This window comes from Diabrotica virgifera, chromosome 5 (genome assembly GCF_917563875.1).
Source record: "Diabrotica virgifera virgifera chromosome 5, PGI_DIABVI_V3a".
Taxonomy (NCBI): Eukaryota; Metazoa; Arthropoda; class Insecta; order Coleoptera; family Chrysomelidae; genus Diabrotica; species Diabrotica virgifera.
In genome coordinates, this window is record NC_065447.1 from 164,602,742 (window position 1) to 164,622,052 (window position 19,311).

General features: G+C 34.3%; 2 protein-coding genes across 3 annotated transcripts in view; one reads left to right on the plus strand and one right to left on the minus strand.

Moving 5' to 3' along the window:
• Positions 1-19,311, plus strand: part of LOC126885205 (DNA replication licensing factor Mcm3) — a 77,569-nt gene that overhangs the window by 24,526 nt on the left and 33,732 nt on the right. The window contains exons 6-9 of the mRNA XM_050651653.1: positions 5,755-6,089; positions 7,962-8,227; positions 12,168-12,316; positions 14,435-14,735. Of these exons, the coding sequence (XP_050507610.1) occupies positions 5,755-6,089; positions 7,962-8,227; positions 12,168-12,316; positions 14,435-14,735 (1,051 nt within the window). The remainder of the gene's footprint in view (positions 1-5,754; positions 6,090-7,961; positions 8,228-12,167; positions 12,317-14,434; positions 14,736-19,311) is intronic.
• LOC126885206 (RNA-binding protein 7) overlaps positions 7,780-19,311 on the minus strand; it is a 95,712-nt gene continuing 84,180 nt past the window's right edge. For both annotated transcript variants that reach the window (XM_050651656.1, XM_050651655.1), the window contains one exon: positions 7,780-8,213. In XM_050651656.1, coding sequence (XP_050507613.1) covers positions 8,192-8,213 — 22 coding nt within the window. In that variant the 3' untranslated portion in view covers positions 7,780-8,191. The remainder of the gene's footprint in view (positions 8,214-19,311) is intronic.

Below are 19,311 nucleotides of genomic sequence, written 5' to 3' on the forward strand. Positions count from 1 at the left end.
AAGTTATGTTGCTAGACGTGACTGGAAATTACTACACAACCAAACATACCTGCTCATAACCAATATTATTAATAGTAAACAGACATAAATAACATAAACCTTACTTCAAACAATAATTTTATTTACACCATTATAATGTACCTATTGATAACAAATGAGAAAATTATTTATTGTACAAAATAAAAAATATTTTGAAGAAATAAATTCCATACAATTTTATGAGTTTAGTATACACTCCCTCTATTTCCAATAATTCTTCTTTTTTTAATGAAAGATTAAGTTCATTTGAGCAGTTAATACTGTGACGTAGGAATTTTTGTGTTGTATGTTTCCTATTCCGAATGTGTCAATATGAATCTCAGCTGAGGGAGTTCAGTATAACTATCAAATTTTAATAAAACAAATTTTTTTATGACATTTAACACTAATTTTGGTAGTACAAAATTGTCTCCCACATTACTTTGAATATTAATAGCAGACTCAGGTCTAGTATTCCTAGTGATGTAAGAAGAGAATATTCTCAAGAGAATATTCTTGGCTAGAAAATTCTCAGCGAGAATTTTCTATATTTACAAAAACCGAAATAAAAATAAAAACTAGATATGGGTCAAATTATTATAATTTAAAAAAGATGTACCTATGTATATTGTTTTTGCCAATTCACCTAGTCCCTAGTATATGTTTTGTATCCCAAACATTATTGTTCTTGAAGGTCAAACACCTACTTGCCGCTTCGCTCATGAAATGCCTTTTCGCTTTGGCCGGCCGGGGAACCACGCGATTTTAGATAAAATCCCCAAAAATCGAAATAGCCCGGGCTGGGGAATCCCATGAATCAGTAGCTAGGGTGTTTACAGTGTCAGTATTTATTGTTTTGGTGCTATATTAACTGTATTAACGTGCAAATATTTAGAATGGTGTTCATTTAAGCAGAGAGGAACAAGTTGAGATAACTGAGTTTATAGATAATTTTAGCAACTTTAAAATATGGTGATGACTCAGCTGAAATAATGGCAGATTTGGCACTTTATTGATCTAAGGAGGATTTTTTTGGAAAACATACATTGTAAAATCAATTGAAAAACTAGACCCAATTAAATCATATGATGAACAGGTACATGTTTCGGAACAAAATTAACCAAAATAGCAGTTGATATAATAGGTTTGTTCTAGCAAACAGTCAAACTAGTCAGAAACCGTCAGCAAACAGTTGGTCAGTGAGAGAACATAATACAGTCACCAGTGCTATCGCCTCTACTCGCCCTGGTCCACTATTCGCTGATGGTTTCAAACCGTTTGAAACGGATGCTAGAACAAACCTATTATTAAATATGCCTTCATCCAGTGCAGCAACTAAAGGAAGTTTCAGTACTTATGGTTTTATCCACTCCTCTAAAAGAAACCGGCTTACTGCTGAACAGGCTGGTAAGGAAACTTCTATTGCTCACAATTTAAAATTGTTAGACATAGACCAAGCCATGACTGAGGTGGCGTCTCGTGAAAATCAAAATCCCACAACTTCTCATCAGTACATTGAAATGCAGAATGTAGATGACCAGGATGAGCTAATGATAGAGGCAGATTCTGAATCTGAGGCTAATTGAGATTAGATCACCACATCCATTATTTACTGTTAAGAAGAAAATTTCATTTTTTTATCAAATAAAATTTGTGTTTTCTCTTATTTTTGTATTTTTTTAATATACATATAAAGAACACTGTCGTTTCGTCTCATATAATTTCATGATTCTTAATACCCTATTTTATCTTTAACAATACCGCTAAGCTCGTCATAGGGTTCATTCTCAGAACATATCGAGAATAGTCTCGGGAATATTCTCCGATTTTTCATTCTCGAGAATTTTTCAACACTAAGTATTCCTATATTTAATCAAAACAAGAAAATTGGAATATCTAAGACATATTACACGTGGAGAGAGATACAGCTTGCTCCAACTGATCATGCAGGGAGAGATCTAAGGAAAAAGAAGCATAGGGAGCCGTAGGATGTCATGGCTGCACAACCTAAGAGAATGGTACCAATGTACGTCAATAAAATTTTCTGAGCAGCTATCTCTAAAGTCTGAATAGCTATGATGATTTGCGATTGCTGACCTCCAACCCAGGGATTTTTATTTATTTATCGCATGGCACTAGACATATTTACATTTACATCACAGGGGTGGAATTTGAAGAAGAATAATTTATAATACTGTGACATTATTTATGATGCTGCTCACAACCCGGCCTATTTCTTTCCGAAGCTTCTCGGCGTTACGAGAAAATGCCAGACCTTACCAGGGCGTTCGAGGCGAGCGTTGCCGAAGTATATATAAAGAACCGAAATTCGTCCGCAGGCCAGTCAGTTACTAATTTCGACGCGATATTATATTGTTACGTTTTTGTGAACGGGTTTGAAATGTATTTTTAAAGTAGATAAATAAATATTTGCAAACGAATTAAATAAGTTAGTATGTAAGTGTAAAATAAATTAGATATATTGTTGTAAAATTAAGTGTTAAATTGTAAGTGTTATAAATTAAACAATTTCAAGTAAGTCTTTTATTTATTTAATAATAATTTTAAAAGTCAATTCGCGTAATAGTTCACAAATAAATAAATCAGTACAGTAATAACCCAACAAATGGTGCAAGTAATGTGGGAATTGGAGGAGTGCTGTCTCAGATTCAAGGAGGACAGGAACGAGTTTTGGGATATTTTAGTAAAGTGCTTTCAAAACCTGAACGAAATTACTGCGTCACGAGAAGAGAACTTCTAGCAGTAGTAAAATCGGTGGAACACTTCTATCAATACCTCTATGGAAGGAAGTTTCTAATCCGAACCGACCATGCCGCCCTTAAATGGTTAATGCAGTTTAAGAATCCAGAGGGTCAGATAGCCAGATGGATTGAACGACTTCAAGAATATGATTTCAAGATCGAGCATCGGGCCGGAATTAGCCACAGGAACGCTGATTCTCTATCTAGAAGACCGTGCCCAGCAGAGTGTTCCCATTGCAACAAAACGGAGTCAAAGGAAGCAGCAGTATGTACTAAGAACAACAGTGGTCAACGACGAGTGGACGCCTACCAAGATCAAGGAAGAACAAGAAAAAGATCCAGTTTTACAGAAGATTCGAAAATGGAAAGAAGAAAATCGTCGACCATCTTGGCAAGAAATATCAAGCCTAGGCTCAGTAGTTAAGACGTATTGGGCCCAGTGGGACTCATTTATCTTGGAAGACAGCTTGCTTAAACGAGTAATGGAAAATGATGATGGTTCAGCGAGGAGAACACAGTTGGTGATTCCAAAGAGCAGAGTAGCCGAAGTACTTCGTCAGCTACACGACAGTCCATCAGGAGGGCATTTTGGTGTAAAGAAAACCCTTCAGAGAATTCGGGAACGATTTTATTGGATGAATAGTTCCGACGATGTGAAGGACTGGTGTAAGAAATGTACTACCTGTGCTACAAGTAACGGACCCTACCGGAAAAGAAAGGCTCCTATGAGACAGTACAATGTTGGAAGTCCGTTTGAAAGAATAGCTTTGGATATTGCCGGGCCATTTCCAGAAAGTGACAATGGATGCAAATACATGTTGATGGTAATGGATTACTTCACGAAATGGGTTGAGATCTACGCAATTCCAGACCAGAAGGCCGCCACTATTGCAGATGTGTTAATCAAAGACTGCATCAGCCGATTCGGAGTGCCTCTGGAGATCCATAGTGACCAAGGAAGGAACTTCGAGAGCGATCTATTTCAGGGAATTTGTGATAGACTAGGCATAAAGAAGACAGAACTACGGCCTATCACCCACAATCGGATGGAATGGTGGAGCGTATGAATAGGACAGTCGGCAAGTATTTGACAAAGATGGTGTCCAATCATCAACGAGACTGGGACCAGTACCTTCCGTTCTTCGCAATGGCCTATAGATCTGCTGTTAATGAATCAACTGGCCAAACACCAGCAAAAGTCCTATTTGGACGTGAGATGCGTCTACCCTGTGATCTAGAGTTTGGATGTCGACCTGGAGAAGATGTTGCTGGTGAGGATTACGTGAATGAATTACGAAGAAGAATGGACGATATACATGAGTTGGTCCGTTCTAATCTTCAGATCGCTAGCGACCGAATGAAGAAACGATACGATACCCAAGCCGAGAAGGGATGTTTCAAGGAGAACGACAAAGTCTGGCTTTATAATCCAAAGAAGCGAACAGGTTGTTCTCCCAAGTTGCAGCAGTTCTGGGAAGGTCCGTACCTCATTGTCAAGAAAATTAATGACGTTATCTACCGAATAAGCAAGATTCCTAGGGGAAAGCCGATGATAGTCCACCATAACCGGTTGGCGCCGTACGAGGGAGACCACGACGTAGATGAAGAAGTGGAAGTAAACCAAGTTCGAGAGATGCCTGACCTCACGTTTGAGGAGTTCATGGGGGCCTATGGAGGTACCGGTAAAGCGAGACATGGTGTTACCAATGAAGAAAAGCGAGATCTACTCGCACTTCCCGATGACTATTCACTGGCCCATACCATCCCGGCCAGTATCAAAGACGCACGAGGGTTGGCATCTGCCTTTCGAAGGAAGTTTGATCGAGTTGCAGAACTTCAATGCCAACTGCCAGCTCCTGGCAAAGCATTGGAACTCCAAGATGCATCACGTTACCTATTCTATCTGGTAACAAAAGACACTGTCCATGACCAACCTACCTACCAAGATGTATGGGATGCCTTAATTCAATTGAGAGAGCACGTGTTGGAGTCCGACGTGCAAAAGTTAGCCATGCCAAAGTTAGAATACCGCCAACTAGACTGGAGAGTTGTCCGCAATATGGTGGAAGAAATCTTTAAAGACACCGATGTCCAGGTTTTAGTCTGTTGCAATCCGCATAGTTACTGGTGCGGAGCGAAGACCGTCCCTTGCCACTTTTATACAACTGGGAGTTGTAGAAGAGGGTCCAGTTGCAGATACCGGCATCCAGTTCGAGTCCCGCCAAGGTTCCAGGAGGAACCATCTTTTAAGGAGGGGGCAATGTGACATTATTTATGATGCTGCTCACAACCCGGCCTATTTCTTTCCGAAGCTTCTCGGCGTTACGAGAAAAGGCCAGACCTTACCAGGGCGTTCGAGGCGAGCGCTGCCGAAGTATATATAAAGAACCGAAATTCGTCCGCAGACCAGTCAGTTACTAATTTCGACGCGATATTATATTGTTACGTTTTTGTGAACGGGTTTGAAATGTATTTTTAAAGTAGATAAATAAATATTTGCAAACGAATTAAATAAGTTAGTATGTAAGTGTAAAATAAATTAGATATATTGTTGTAAAATTAAGTGTTAAATTGTAACTGTTATAAATTAAAAAATTTCAAGTAAGTCTTTTATTTATTTAATAATAATTAAAAGTCAATTCGCGTAATAGTTCACAAATAAATAAATCGGTACAGTAATAACCCAACAATACCGTTGATTGATGTATTGTAATATTTCAATCAACGATAATACTAAGGAAACGAAAAGACGAAACGTAACGAAACAATTATTTTCTTTTTGTCATACCTTACTCGGTTTTAGAGTACAAAATGACCACGTTTCATATAAGTAATCTGCGACGCATCATTGGAGTGTTCTCGTAGCGGCGCCGCTTGGTACTAGGGTACCTCGGTTAACAGATTACTTGATAATATGTGGTCGAAATTATTTTTCACTCATTTAAATATATGTAACCATTTATTTCATTTTTAGGACCCTTGTAATAGCAAACAACATTTCCCAAATAAGCAAAGATGCAACACATTCAATAACAAGGGAAGATGTTGCACATTGCAAAAAACTTGCCAAAACTAATAAAAACATCTTCAATTTACTATCAAAATCATTGGCCCCTTCTATACATGGACATGAGTACATTAAAAAGGCTGTATTATGTCTTTTGCTTGGTGGAGTCGAAAAGGTACTGCCAAATGGTACGAGATTAAGAGGTGATATCAATGTGCTGCTTATTGGAGACCCTAGTGTTGCTAAATCTCAGTTGTTACGTTATGTTTTACACACCGCTCCTAGAGCTATACCAACTACAGGTAAATATACCATATTCACTAAATGTTTATCCATTTCATAAAACAACATTTTAATTTTGTGTTTCTAAAATTGAATTATTTAAGTTTCTGGTGGGTATGAGAGTTTTTTAAAGTACATTTTTACTAGAGCTCTGTTACATTCATAACTGAACGATCATAATTGACACTTTTAACATTTCTTCGTCCATTATTTCTTCTGCTAGCAGGTATTTTAACAATAGTTGTTTTCTTAATCAACTATTTTCAATGGGAAATAAGCCACAATTTTACCAAAAAAATGATTTTATAATGTTTTCGACGCCCAAGTCAGGTGTCGTCAAAATACAACATTTTTTTTGGTAAAATTGTGGCTTATTTCCCATTGAAAATAGTTGATTATAAAAATGCCACAAGAAAATAGTTTCAGAACAACAATTGTTTTATTTTAATAATAATATTAATATTAATGGTAAAAGAATTACTTCTTTGTATCATTTGAAACAAAAATGACGATTCTCAAGGCTCAAAAACACAAGTAAAAAATATTTTTGTAATCATCAAATACCTAAATTCAAGTTCAAACCTTCTTCTATTAGGTCCTGATAATAATTTTTCCCATGTTTTATTCTAAAATATATTTTTTAATTGTTAACCCTCTGGTACCTCATAAAGTCTCATAAAGTTACATGAGTGGACACACTGCGGTACCTAACGCCGCACATATAAAAAAACGGTATTAGATGTTAAAAATATCAAACATTTGTTAGAATAACAAAAAAAAAGCGTCATTTTTAACATTTTATTGTATGGCTTTAACATAATTTAATAACTCAGGCGCAAAATAAAAAAAAACGAGTAGTCAGTCTTACAATGTAATCTGAAAATGTTTACTACAAAACAAATTTCACAAACATCTCAAAAGTAAAATACCTAAATACAAAATAATTGAATTAGTCTTACAAACACACATTGCACTGAATTTTTTTCTCACTTTGATTTTTGCAAAAAAAGCTTATTGATCAACTCCTTCAACGCTAATATCAAACTGATAAAACACTTCATAAAATGCAATAGCCGCATTAAAGATAGTTATTCGCACATATCTAAATAGATAGTGGTGTGTACGAAAGAATATTGGCAAAACTTATCAAAACTTTAAAATGCCGCACGGAGTACCGCAGTGTGGACACCGGAGGGTTAATGAAGGTTTCTTATGGGAAGGCAGGCGATCAATGCATTAACAACTAAAAAACAATGTTTTAAAAATGAAATAAGCCCAAAATACGTATCAAGAACTGGTAGAATAAGCTTTGACTTGAATTTAGGTAGGTACTTGGTTATTTCAAAAATGATATTTTTTACTTATGTTTTTAAACCCTAATTATTTATCAAATAATTTTTATCCATTAAACAGATCGGTGAAGGTCGTTCTTATATCGGATCTTATATGGAACTGACATACAAGTTTTTCAGCCCTATGAACCTGCTCCAATCGCCCAGATACTTTGTCTCCGGCAGGTTGCGTCTTTTTCACCAATACACTGCTGGATGATTGTTCGGGGTTAGGGATTGAAGACTATAATCATAGCTTCAGTAAAAACACACCGGTTGCGATCAGCGCTTAACGATCATCGGTCTGTGATGATCGCTCAACTATGATTGTAACGAAAGCTCCAGTAAAAACGTACCTTTAAGCAAAAAACAAAAAAAATTTAATTTAGTCGACAGTTTAATTAATTTTGTTCAACAAATTACAGTATTTTGCGTCACTTTAAATATCAATCAAACTACATACTGCAGAAACCACAGTATAAAATAAAACATCTAAAAAACAAATTATGTACTTTAACAAAATGAACATGTTTTATTGGTAAAATTTTATAATTTTTCTAGGTAGAGGATCTTCTGGAGTGGGTTTGACAGCAGCAGTTACAACAGATCAGGAAACTGGTGAAAGACGTCTAGAAGCGGGTGCTATGGTTCTTGCAGATAGAGGAGTTGTTTGTATTGATGAATTCGATAAAATGAGTGATGTTGATAGAACTGCCATTCACGAAGTTATGGAACAAGGTAGAGTCACAATTGCCAAAGCAGGAATACATGCCAGCTTGAATGCTAGATGTTCAGTATTGGCTGCTGCTAATCCTGTATATGGAAAAGTATGTATTACATTTTATTAAAGTTACATTTTATTATGTACTATAATAGTAATATAGAATTAGTCATCTTCATCAGAATAGTTTTGTAATACGAACTTTAATGTCATATTAATAATTGTTAGTTAATTGTTTGAGGAAACTTTTTAAGTTTGATTTAGTGTTAAGTATTTGGTAATTTTTGTATCAGGTTTTTGTCAGCTAATTTTTTTAAAAACTTTTTTGGTTACATTTTTTGATACTTCTTACATTATATATTTAGATGATACTAAAGATACAGCCCTGTCTCACGCCCTTACTTATTTCTACTTGTTCTGTATACAGTGAGCACGTAAAGGTTGGAATAAATTCATTTTATCGAGAATGGATTATTTTGAAAAAATCCCAAAACAGGTCAATTTTTATTTTTAAATTACGACTTTTTGGCATATATATCATACTAATGACGTCACCCATCTGGGCGTGATGACGCCATCGATGATTTTTTTTAATGGGAATAGGGGTCGTGTGATAGCTCATTTGAAAGGTAATTTGATTATCTATTCAATAATATAAACATTTACATAATTATTTAAACAGGGTGTCCAAAAGAATTTGTTTTAATTAAATTTATTGATATAAAAAGAAGAATGCATGTAATTTATTTAGTCCAAAATACATTTTACTGCCCTCAGAAAACAGAAAAAATGTTTATTTGAAAAATAATCATTGCTTTTCGCTTAAATTAAATGTTCAAACTGTCAAGAGGAAGGGGGTCGCTGATTTAATATTGAATTTAAGTAAAAAACGATATTTATTTGTCAAATAAACATTATTTCCTGTTTTCTGGTAGCAGTAAAATGTATTTTGAGTTAAATAAATTACACACATTCTTCTTTTTATGTCAATAAATTTAATTAAATTTTTTTTGGGCACCCTGTATAAATAATTATGTTAATGTTTATATCACTGAATAGAGAATTGAATTACCTTTCAAATAAGCTAGCACACGACCCCTATTCTTATTTAAAAAAGTTATAGATGACGTCATCACGCCCAGATGGGTGACGTCACTAGTATGATACATATGTCAAAAAGTCGCAATATAAAAATAAAAATTGACCTGTTTCGGGATTTTTTTCCAAAATCGTCCATTCTCGAGAAAATAAATTTATTCCAACCTTTACGTGCTCACTGTATATGTTACCGGCCAAACCCGATTTCAGGGTAAACTAGTTTTAAAAATAAAAATTGACCTGTTTCGGGATTTTTTCCAAAATCGTCCATTCTCGAGAAAATGAATTTATTCCAACCTTTACGTGCTCACTGCATATGTTACCGGCCAAACCCGAATTCAGGATAAACTAGTTTGGTTTATGCCAACTAGTTTATCCTGAAATCTGAGCCAAACTAGTTTGTCCTAAACGCGATAGGATAAATTAGTTTAGCCTAGAACAAACTAGTTTATCCTGAATTTAATACAGGATAAATTAGTATGGCCTACTATAAACATTATAATATAGATAAACTGAATAAAATACTCTGTAATTGGAAAATAATCATTTTTATTAAAACAATAATGATTCGTTGTTATGTTATGTTATGTTAATGGACAATTAGTAATACAAACAATCATATTATAAAAAATAATCAATGTTTTTTTTTATAACAGCAACAATTATTATACATACCTCAATTATAAAAATTATGATTTATTTTCCCATGGAATGCTTTGGTGACACTTAGAATCGTAGAGTATCATTGCCTTCTTGCACTTGGATCTGTCTGTGGAACAGTTTTTGTTACAAGTGCATTTGACACAATCTTCTTCTGATTCCACTGAATCTGGCGTAGCTGCAACCTTTAAGATATTTCAGAGCCTTAGTTTATATCTGCTCCCTCTCAAAAAGTTTGGTGAAAAATGTCGAATTCTGATCTGAAAAAAAATTATTAAATTCATCTGCAACAAAAAGATGCAAGTGCAAGAAGACAATGATACTTTGCAATTCTAAAGCAAAACACTCGATAGAAAAATAAATAATTTTTATAATTGGGGTATAATAACTATTGCTTTTATAAAAAAAATACTGATTATTTTTTAAAGCATGATTGTGTTACAGAGTATTTTATTCAGTTTAAATATCTATTTATTTATGCTTTGTATGTATACTATAATGTTTATACTAGGCCGTACTAGTTTATCCTGCAGTGTCCATATTAATATCAGGATAAACTAGTGTGGTCTAAGCTAAACTAGTTTATCCTATCGCGTTCAGGACAAACTAATTTGGACTAGACCAAACTAGTTTTTCCTAACGCGTTTAGGACAAACTAGTTTGGCCTAGGTCAAACTAGTTTATCCTGAAATCGGTTTGGCCGGTAACATATATACCATTGGAGATCCTTAATTCTGCCTTTTGATTTCAGTACAGCTGTTGGATCCTCCTCATATCTTTTCTATAAAGACCAATCTCCCTTAACACTTGTATCAACATAACATGTCTTACATTGTCAAACGCTTTTTGATAATCGATAAAGCAACTAAAGACATTTCGGACACCTTGTATATTAGTGCACCCTAATACTTATGTGCGTATTTTGTCATTGCATCCGAGCTTGTCATGTAACACCTTTGCCATATCCTCTATTTTTTCATACTATCACATTACATAAAGTTGCATTCAAAAAATAGTTTTGAAACACCAATTAAGTAAAGTTATTTATGTTGTTGTTTTCACCAACTTTGAAAAAATGTGAAAACGTTGAATTATCCACGTCCGTTTGTCCGTCCGTCCGTCTGTCCGTCCGTCTGTCCGTCCGTCTGTCTGTCTGTCTGTAAACTCACCTCCTCCGTCATTATACCAGGTAGAATGACAAATGAGGTGTCAAATTAAAGCTTATAATCCAAGGATGGTACTAAAAGCGAGAAATTTGACATCTCATTTGTCGTTCTACCTGGTATAATGACGGACGAGTTATATTCGCGGTCGGACGGACAGACAGCATAGGTCAAATTTCTCACCTTTAGTACTATCCTTGGATTATAAGCTTCCATTTGACACCTTATTTGTCATTCTACCTGGTATAATGACGGAGGAATTATATTCGCGGTAGGACGGACAGCCTAGGGCCTAGGTCAAATTTCTCACCTTTAGTACCATGCTTGGATTATAAACTTTCATTCGACACCTCATTTGTCATTCTACCTGGTCCTGGTATAATGGCGGAGGAGTTGTGTTTACGGACAGACAGACAAACGGACGGACAGACGGAAGTGGATAATTCAAAGTTTTCACATTTTTTCCAAATTGGGTTCAATTTAAACGTTCTTATAAAATTATTCTATTATTCTTATAGGTATAACATTAATTGAAATTATGATAGAAATAAGCAAAAAAAATATGGCAACACTGTGACGCACAAAATAAGCAAAAAAAATATATGGCAACACTGTGATGCACAAACATAAGATTCAGATGTAGGTTACATAGGGTGCACTAATATACAAGCTGTCTGACATTTCTCCTCTGGTCATCGCATTTCTACACCAATAAACTGTTTTTGAAACCAAACTGAGTGTCCTGTTCTCGCTTCATATTTGTTGTAAAACATCTGCTTATGAAATACTTCTAAGAATGCTTTGAGTACTTGGCTCATTAAGATTAGCAACTACCTTTAATAGGTTTCAATATATCCCAAAAATTTTATGAAAATCACTGTAGAAAGAGAACGAGTAACATTTTGCATTTAAAATTTAAACGTTTTGTTACCTAAGTTCATCTAATGTTCATTTAATTAAGGGACACTTTGTATAATGATATTTTACACTTTTATAATGTGAAAGTACGTTATTTATGTGTTACATAGTTACATGCACATCAAGAACTCTGAAATATACTATGTCAGTAATTTTAAAGTTAGTTGATATTTTTGAGAGCTTTAATATATGTTTTTTTTGTATTAGTATGATCAATATAAAACACCCATGGAAAACATTGGCCTTCAAGATTCGCTGCTTTCTCGTTTTGATTGTTTGTTTGTGATGTTGGATACTGTAAACGAAGATCAAGATTTAAAAATTTCAGACCATGTTGTCAGAATGCACAGATACAGGTAATTTTTTTAGAAACTACACTAATAATAGTGTAATTGAATCAGGTGTTTACCACGTTGACGGACAGAACGTCTATAGACGTCCAATTTCCAATGATGCAATTCGACACAACGTCTATAGATGACATTTTTAAAATAACGAGTTGTGATAAAAAATCGGTGTCAAAAAATGACACAATAAGCGTTAAAAGAAAGTCAGCAATTTCCCCATTCTACTTTGCAATATGCATATAGTGTCACAACACTTGCTTATACATTTGACGCACTGTCCGCCAACGTGTTAAGAAACCCGACATGTCCAAAAAAAATCAATTTTCGTTTTTTGCATTTTTACTAACCTCAGATATACAAGGTGTTTCGAAATAAGTATGAGAAACTTTAAAGGGCAATTCTACATAAAAAAATAATGATAGTTTATTCTATAAACATATGTCCGCAACTGCTTCGTTTCGGAGATACAGGATGTTGAATTTTTTTTGCAAGCTGTCAATTTATTTATTACTCTCTATACCGGTTGAGCTATGAAAATGAAATTTGGTAGGTTTTAACAGGTAGTTATTGCGCATTTTTTGACATACAAATAAGAATTTTGTATTCATCATTGGCGCGCATACGGGTAATGGTCTGAATTTTCTTAAAGAAAAAAAATAGGACGCCACTGAGATATTCCAAATTAAAAATTATTTTTAAATTCCACGGTTAATTTATGATAAAAAACCTCTCTTGCCTTTTTTTTCATATGATACACCGTTTTTATGCAAAAAAATTATCATCTTATCACGTATTTTTCATTTCATTCTCATTATAACTAGAACAATAATAGAAAATAACACTAATAAGATTTAAACTAGGCTCAAAGCTACAACGAATGTTCAAAATGACGTCTTTCAGATGTGACAGAAGAATTTTATATTCATCATTGTCGCGCGTACGGGTAATGGTCTGAATTTTTTTAATGAAAATAGTACGCCACTGAGATATTTCAAATTAAAAATCATTTTTGAATCCCCGTTCAATTTACGACATAAAATCTTTGTCTTTTTTTTTCATATGAGGCGCCGTTTTTATACAAAAAAATAATGCATCTTAACGCTTACAAAATATTCGAGGTAGTTGTAAACGTTAATATGTTTTATTTTTTTGCATAAAAACGGCGCCTCATGAAAAAAAGACAAGAAAAATTTTTTGTCGTAAATTGAAAGAGGAATTCAAAAATGATTTTTAATTCGAATATCTCAGTGGCGTACTATTATTTTCTTTAAAAAATGCAGACCTTTACCCATACGCGCGCCAATGATGAATATAAAATTCTTCCGTCACATCTGAAAGAGGTCATTTTGAACATTTGTTGTAGCTTTGAGCCTAGTTTAAATCTTATTAGTGTAATTTTCTATTATTGTTCTACTTTGGTATTATTGTATTAGATAGTTCTTGATAATGTATTAAAGAAATGAAAAATACGCGTTAATATGTTTATTTTTTACATAAAAACGGTGCATCATATGAAAATAAGACAAGAGAGGTTTTTTTTTATCATAAATTAAAGGAGAAATTCAAAAATAATTTTTAATTTGAAATATTTCAGTGGCATACTATTTTTTTCTTTAAAAAAATTCAGACCATTACCTGTATGCGCCAATGATGAATACAAAATTCTTATTTGAATGTCAGAAACCTCTTAAAACCCACCAAATTTCATTTTCATAGCTCAACCGGTCTTAGAGCAATAAAAAAATTGGCAGTTTGAAAGAAAAATTTTAACACCCCGTATCTCCGAAACGAAGCATTTGAGACATAATATGTTTATTAAGCAAACACATTATTTTTTCATGTAGAATTACCCCTTAAAGTTTGTCATACTTATTTAGAAACACCCTGTAGAGTTACATGTTTCATGAGAAACTCGGCCTTATTTAACTCTAAATGAGCCTAGAGAGTTAAGGAATTTTTCTGAATCAAGAGAAACCCGGCAGCTCTGGGATATTTTTTGTACTTTTCCACAACTTTGCCTTTGTGGACATGTCATGTTTCTCAAAAGACCGATTCATTTACCATTAACTAATTCTTAAGTCTTGAACCTCAGGCCAAACAAATCATAATAATGCTTTTTTTCTTTAGAAATCCATTGGAACAAGATGGAGAAGTCCTTCCCATGGGTTCAAATGTCGAAATGTTAAGTACCATGAATCCCGATGAAGAAGATCGTAAAGAAACTCCAGTGTATGAAGAATATAATGCCTTATTGCATGGCGAAAGTCGTAGAAGAACGGATAAGATTTTAAGTGTTGATTTTATGAGAAAATATATTAATTTCGTGAGGATTTTAAAACCTATTCTGACAGAAGAAGCTTCGGAAATTATCTCCGATGAGTATTCAAGACTGCGATCTGAAGATGTTTTAGAGAGTGACGTTGCCAGGGTAAATATATTTAAAAATATTTGCGGTTTTTAGTTACTGACAAAGCATTCCCTTTTTATATAAGTATGTTTAATGTTGATCTTATTTATATCATAATATTAAACTATTTGGATATACACTACTTCAAGAAATTAACGCACCACCTTAACCCTGGAATGCTACCTGGGGTACACTTGTACCCCAAACGTGTTTAAAAGTTACACCAATCTGCAGGAGTGGGGGCTGCGGTCATGAGAACCTCGGTAGTTTCATCTTTCGTGACGGCAGTTTAGATGTGATATTGATAACGCACTGTGCATTTTTAGTTCTTGAGATATTTGAGGTTCGGGGTATACGTGTACCCCAGTGTAGCAGAATAATATATTTTTTTGTTCTGACATGTAAGTTCAATTTTTTGCTAAACTATTGAAATTATAATCATTATAATCTCGTACATCATGTTAACCTTCGGATAACCAAGGGGGGTAAATTTGTACCCCAGCGTATGTTTTTCTTTAATAAATTCAAAAGTATTTTCAATTTTTAACTCATTATTTTTTTTATTTGACTTTAATATTTTTTACAATCTGCTCAACATTGTGGGATATAACTCGATGATCCTTTTACGTGGTTTTAATGCGCCAGAAAAGGAAATTCTTGTCAACAGAAGAGCTTACCTAAAAATTGGCACTTGATTTAGTGAAACCTCAAATGGAAATTCGTTTGGAATGTTCCACTTTGAGGCGTGAACTTCGCGAAACTATTTGCAATGTACTAAAAATACCTAATCCAGTAGAAGTACCAACAAGACCGGTTGCTACCACAGGCAGATGCACATTTTGTCCCAGAAGCGAAGATCGGAAATCCAGAGTTAGCTGTGCCCTATGCAAAAAAATCATTTGTTTGCAGCATAAAAAAATATGCCTAACTTGTGGATAATAATAAAATATTTTTGTATACAAAATAGACTCTTAACATGTAATGTTAACGATTGTTTTTGTCATACGTTCTTAAATATACATATATAAATATTTTTAGGTCGATTTTATCTGGGCTACCACTGTACCCCTGTGTAGCAGATTGAGTTTAGAAAATAAGTGTAGCAATCCAGGGTTAAAAATGGGTCATTTTGATGTCTCGAATTTCCTAAACCTGTCATCCGATTTAAGTGATTTTTTAAATATGTTATCCACTGTGAGCTCGTAGGTAGAGGGGATACTTAAAAGTTCGTGAGAGCCAGTAGTGACAAATCAGTGAACTTCGGTTAGAAATTTAACATAAATGTCAAAGTGATTAATTTAAAACATTGAAATTAAAAACATTAATATGAAAAAATATTAGTTGGCCAAAGTTGTGGCATATATTTTTACCAAAAATATACTTACGTTTCAAATACTGAAATTTGGTTTTTTAACATTTTATAAAATATAATTAATCAATTAATCTAAGCGCCACCTACACAATTGTGAAAGTATCGGAAATAGGAAAGAAGGAAACTAATATTCCCAGTCAGTATAACGTCAAAATAATAAGCTTCTTCTTCTTTCTCATAATCCTTAGTGCCCTTCAGGCAAGGGCGGATCCAGGATCGATTTTCGGGAGGGGCCATAAACTTTTTTTGGAGAGGAGTACCAGAAGTACGGGGGGTAATTTTTAAAAATTAGGGTTACAATGGTGAGTTTAAAGTCACTTTTCACACACTTTGAGAAGTGCCTTAAAACTCACCATTCCTGCCATAGTACCGATTCCTACACATTTCTTCGGATCCAAGTGCAGTTCTTTCAACAAGTTTAATACTATTTTTTCCAATGCTTCTCCTGCCAGGCCTTGTTCTTTCCCCCTTTCTTGATTTTCACTAATTATGTTTAGGTTCTCATAAGCGTCAATGAATTTGAGTCTTTACGAATATTGTTATTGTGTATGTATCCCAAATTTAGAGAAAGCTGTTCCACGTGGGATGCGTCAGTCGTTTCGTCAAATATTATTTGTTCAATTATTTCTTCACCACATGTTTTTAATTGATTTTGACTGCTGCTACTAATGTATGTTGCCCAGGAAGATGCTGTGGATAGGTGTTATTTAAGAGTCTTACCTCCTGATGCGATTTTAAACCTTAACACTGTGGTGCTAAGGCAAAACCCGATATGTCAAAAAACGTGATTTTGCAGCAGATGAGTTTAAAAGTTCGCGGTGTTGTAATAGTGGACATATCGGAAACAATTTTATTATCTACTGGTTACATGGATGCGTTTAGCCATGTAGGGTTTTGTCATCACATTCTTCATTGCTCAATGTACATATTGGCATTAAAAACGAATAATCGATAATTTTTGACATATCGGGTTTTGCCTTAGTACCAAAGCAATTCCTCTCATTCCTAGGTCCAGCATCTTCTTCCAGAAGCATAAGGCCATCATCACGATGCGATGGTCTCTTAGAGGAATATTTTGTCGACCTAAGAACAGTATAGACCCCACTATTAGTCGTAGTCTTTCTTTATTTTTTGTTTCTGTTTAGACCTCTGAGAGTCTATCTGGTTAATGATTGACTTTTGAGGGTTGCGATAACTTTTTAGAAAATCCAGCTCAACTTGAACGCACTCCTTGTAATATGATGTTTTTTCATGGGTTTATATGACTGACTCCGTCTTGCTCATGAGTTTTTGTGTTATTGTGACCATATTTTTCATTAGAAAAATGAACCGCAATATTTGTAAAACAATTCCTTTTGACTGTGCAAAAATACCAACCAACTCCTTTGTTCTAAGTGCTAGTGACCCAATTAACGCTTCACTTCTTTTTTATTCTTTATGTGTATAAAATATGAAAATTTATACGATTTTGATGGCTGTCAAGATCGTTCTAACAATTGGTACTCTGTAAAATTCTCAACATTTTGATTTATAAAAAACCCAAAAGTCATTCTTGAAGCTTCTCCGTTACTCCTTTTTTTCAATTCTAGTCCAGAAAACGTATTTATCCCCTGTTTTGTACATATATATGTGTTTGAAATTAAAAACATTTGAACTGCAAATATTTAAATTTATATTATTCTAAATTCTCGGAGGGGGCCATGGCCCCCATGGCCCCCTCCCTGGATCCGCCCTTGCCTTCAGGGCGTCGGATGTCGGGTTCCGACTTTTATCCACTTCTTCCAATTGCTTCTATTGGTGGCCAGGTTCTTCATATCCCTCATACTGATGTGTCTCCTTTCACCTATATCTTGGATCTGGTCCATCCATGTCTTCCTCGGCCTTCCCTTTTTTCTTTTGTTTCCCATTTTGGCTTCATGTACCTTCTTTGTAAGTCTATTTTGCTCCATTCGTTGTATGTGTCCAAACCAGCTTAATTGTTTGTTTTCGATCCTCCTAATTATCGGTTCTTGTTCCAGCTCTCTTCTTATATCTTCATTTCTGAATCTGTCAAACTTCGTAACTCCGGCTATTCTTCTCATGTATTTCATCTCGGTCGCGTTTATCATTGATTCATGTTTCTTTTGGACAATCCATGTTTCCGCCCCATATGTCATTATCGGATTTACTATGCTGTTATATACTCTGAGTTTAGTTTTGTTGCTTATTTCTGGCTTTCCAAAAATTGTATTATTTAAAGAGTAGTACACGCTAGTTGCCTTCTTCAGTTTATTACTTATTGCCAAGTCCGTTTTCCCATCATCTGTTATTATATTTCCCAAATATTCAAAAGTAGATACATGTTCTATTACTTTTTCCTTTACTATTATATTAGTATTCCTTTCTCTTTTCTCATCTTCATTTATTATCATAAGTATTGTTTTGTTGAGGTTCATTTCCATTTTTAATTTATGAATCTCTTTTTGCCAAATATCTATTAGTTTCTGCATTTTCTCTACTATGTCTGTGATTAAAACTATATCATCAGTGTATAGAAGGGAATTGATCTTTATTGCATTTAAGTTTTTATATCCTACTATGTATTGAAGGTTTCTTGTTTGATTTTTGGTATTTTTGATTAAAGTATCCAAGAGGGGGCTTAGTCCATCTCCTTGTTTAATTCCCTTATCCCATTTAAAAGTGCCTGATCTTTCTCCATTTATTTGTACTTGGCCTTCTACTTCCATATATATAGATTTTATGACTTTTATCATCTTTTTTGGTATATCATAGCTCTCCAATATTTTCCACAATATTTCTCTGTTTATTGTATCAAATAGTTCATTCCCTTTAAGGCATTGTCTCTCTATTATATTTCTTATGATGTAGACGTTATCGTTTGTTTGACGGTTTGATCTGAATGCAGCCTGTTCGTCTTCCAATTCTTTCTCTATCACTGATCTTAGACGCTTCTCTATAATTCTCGTGTATACCTTGAAGGCGACCGATGACAAACATATTGCTCTATAATTCTCGCATTCATTATGTTGTCCTTTTTTGTATACTGGTTAGACTATGTTCTTCTTCCTGTCATCTGGGATTTTCTCTGTACTCCATGCTTCCTTGCATATCTGTAATAGCCAGTCCTCTCCTTTTTCACCCATCCATTTTATCATTTCTGGATCTATTTGGTCCTCTCCTGCCGCTTTTCCAAGTTTAATATTGTTTATAGCTTCTTCCAGTTCT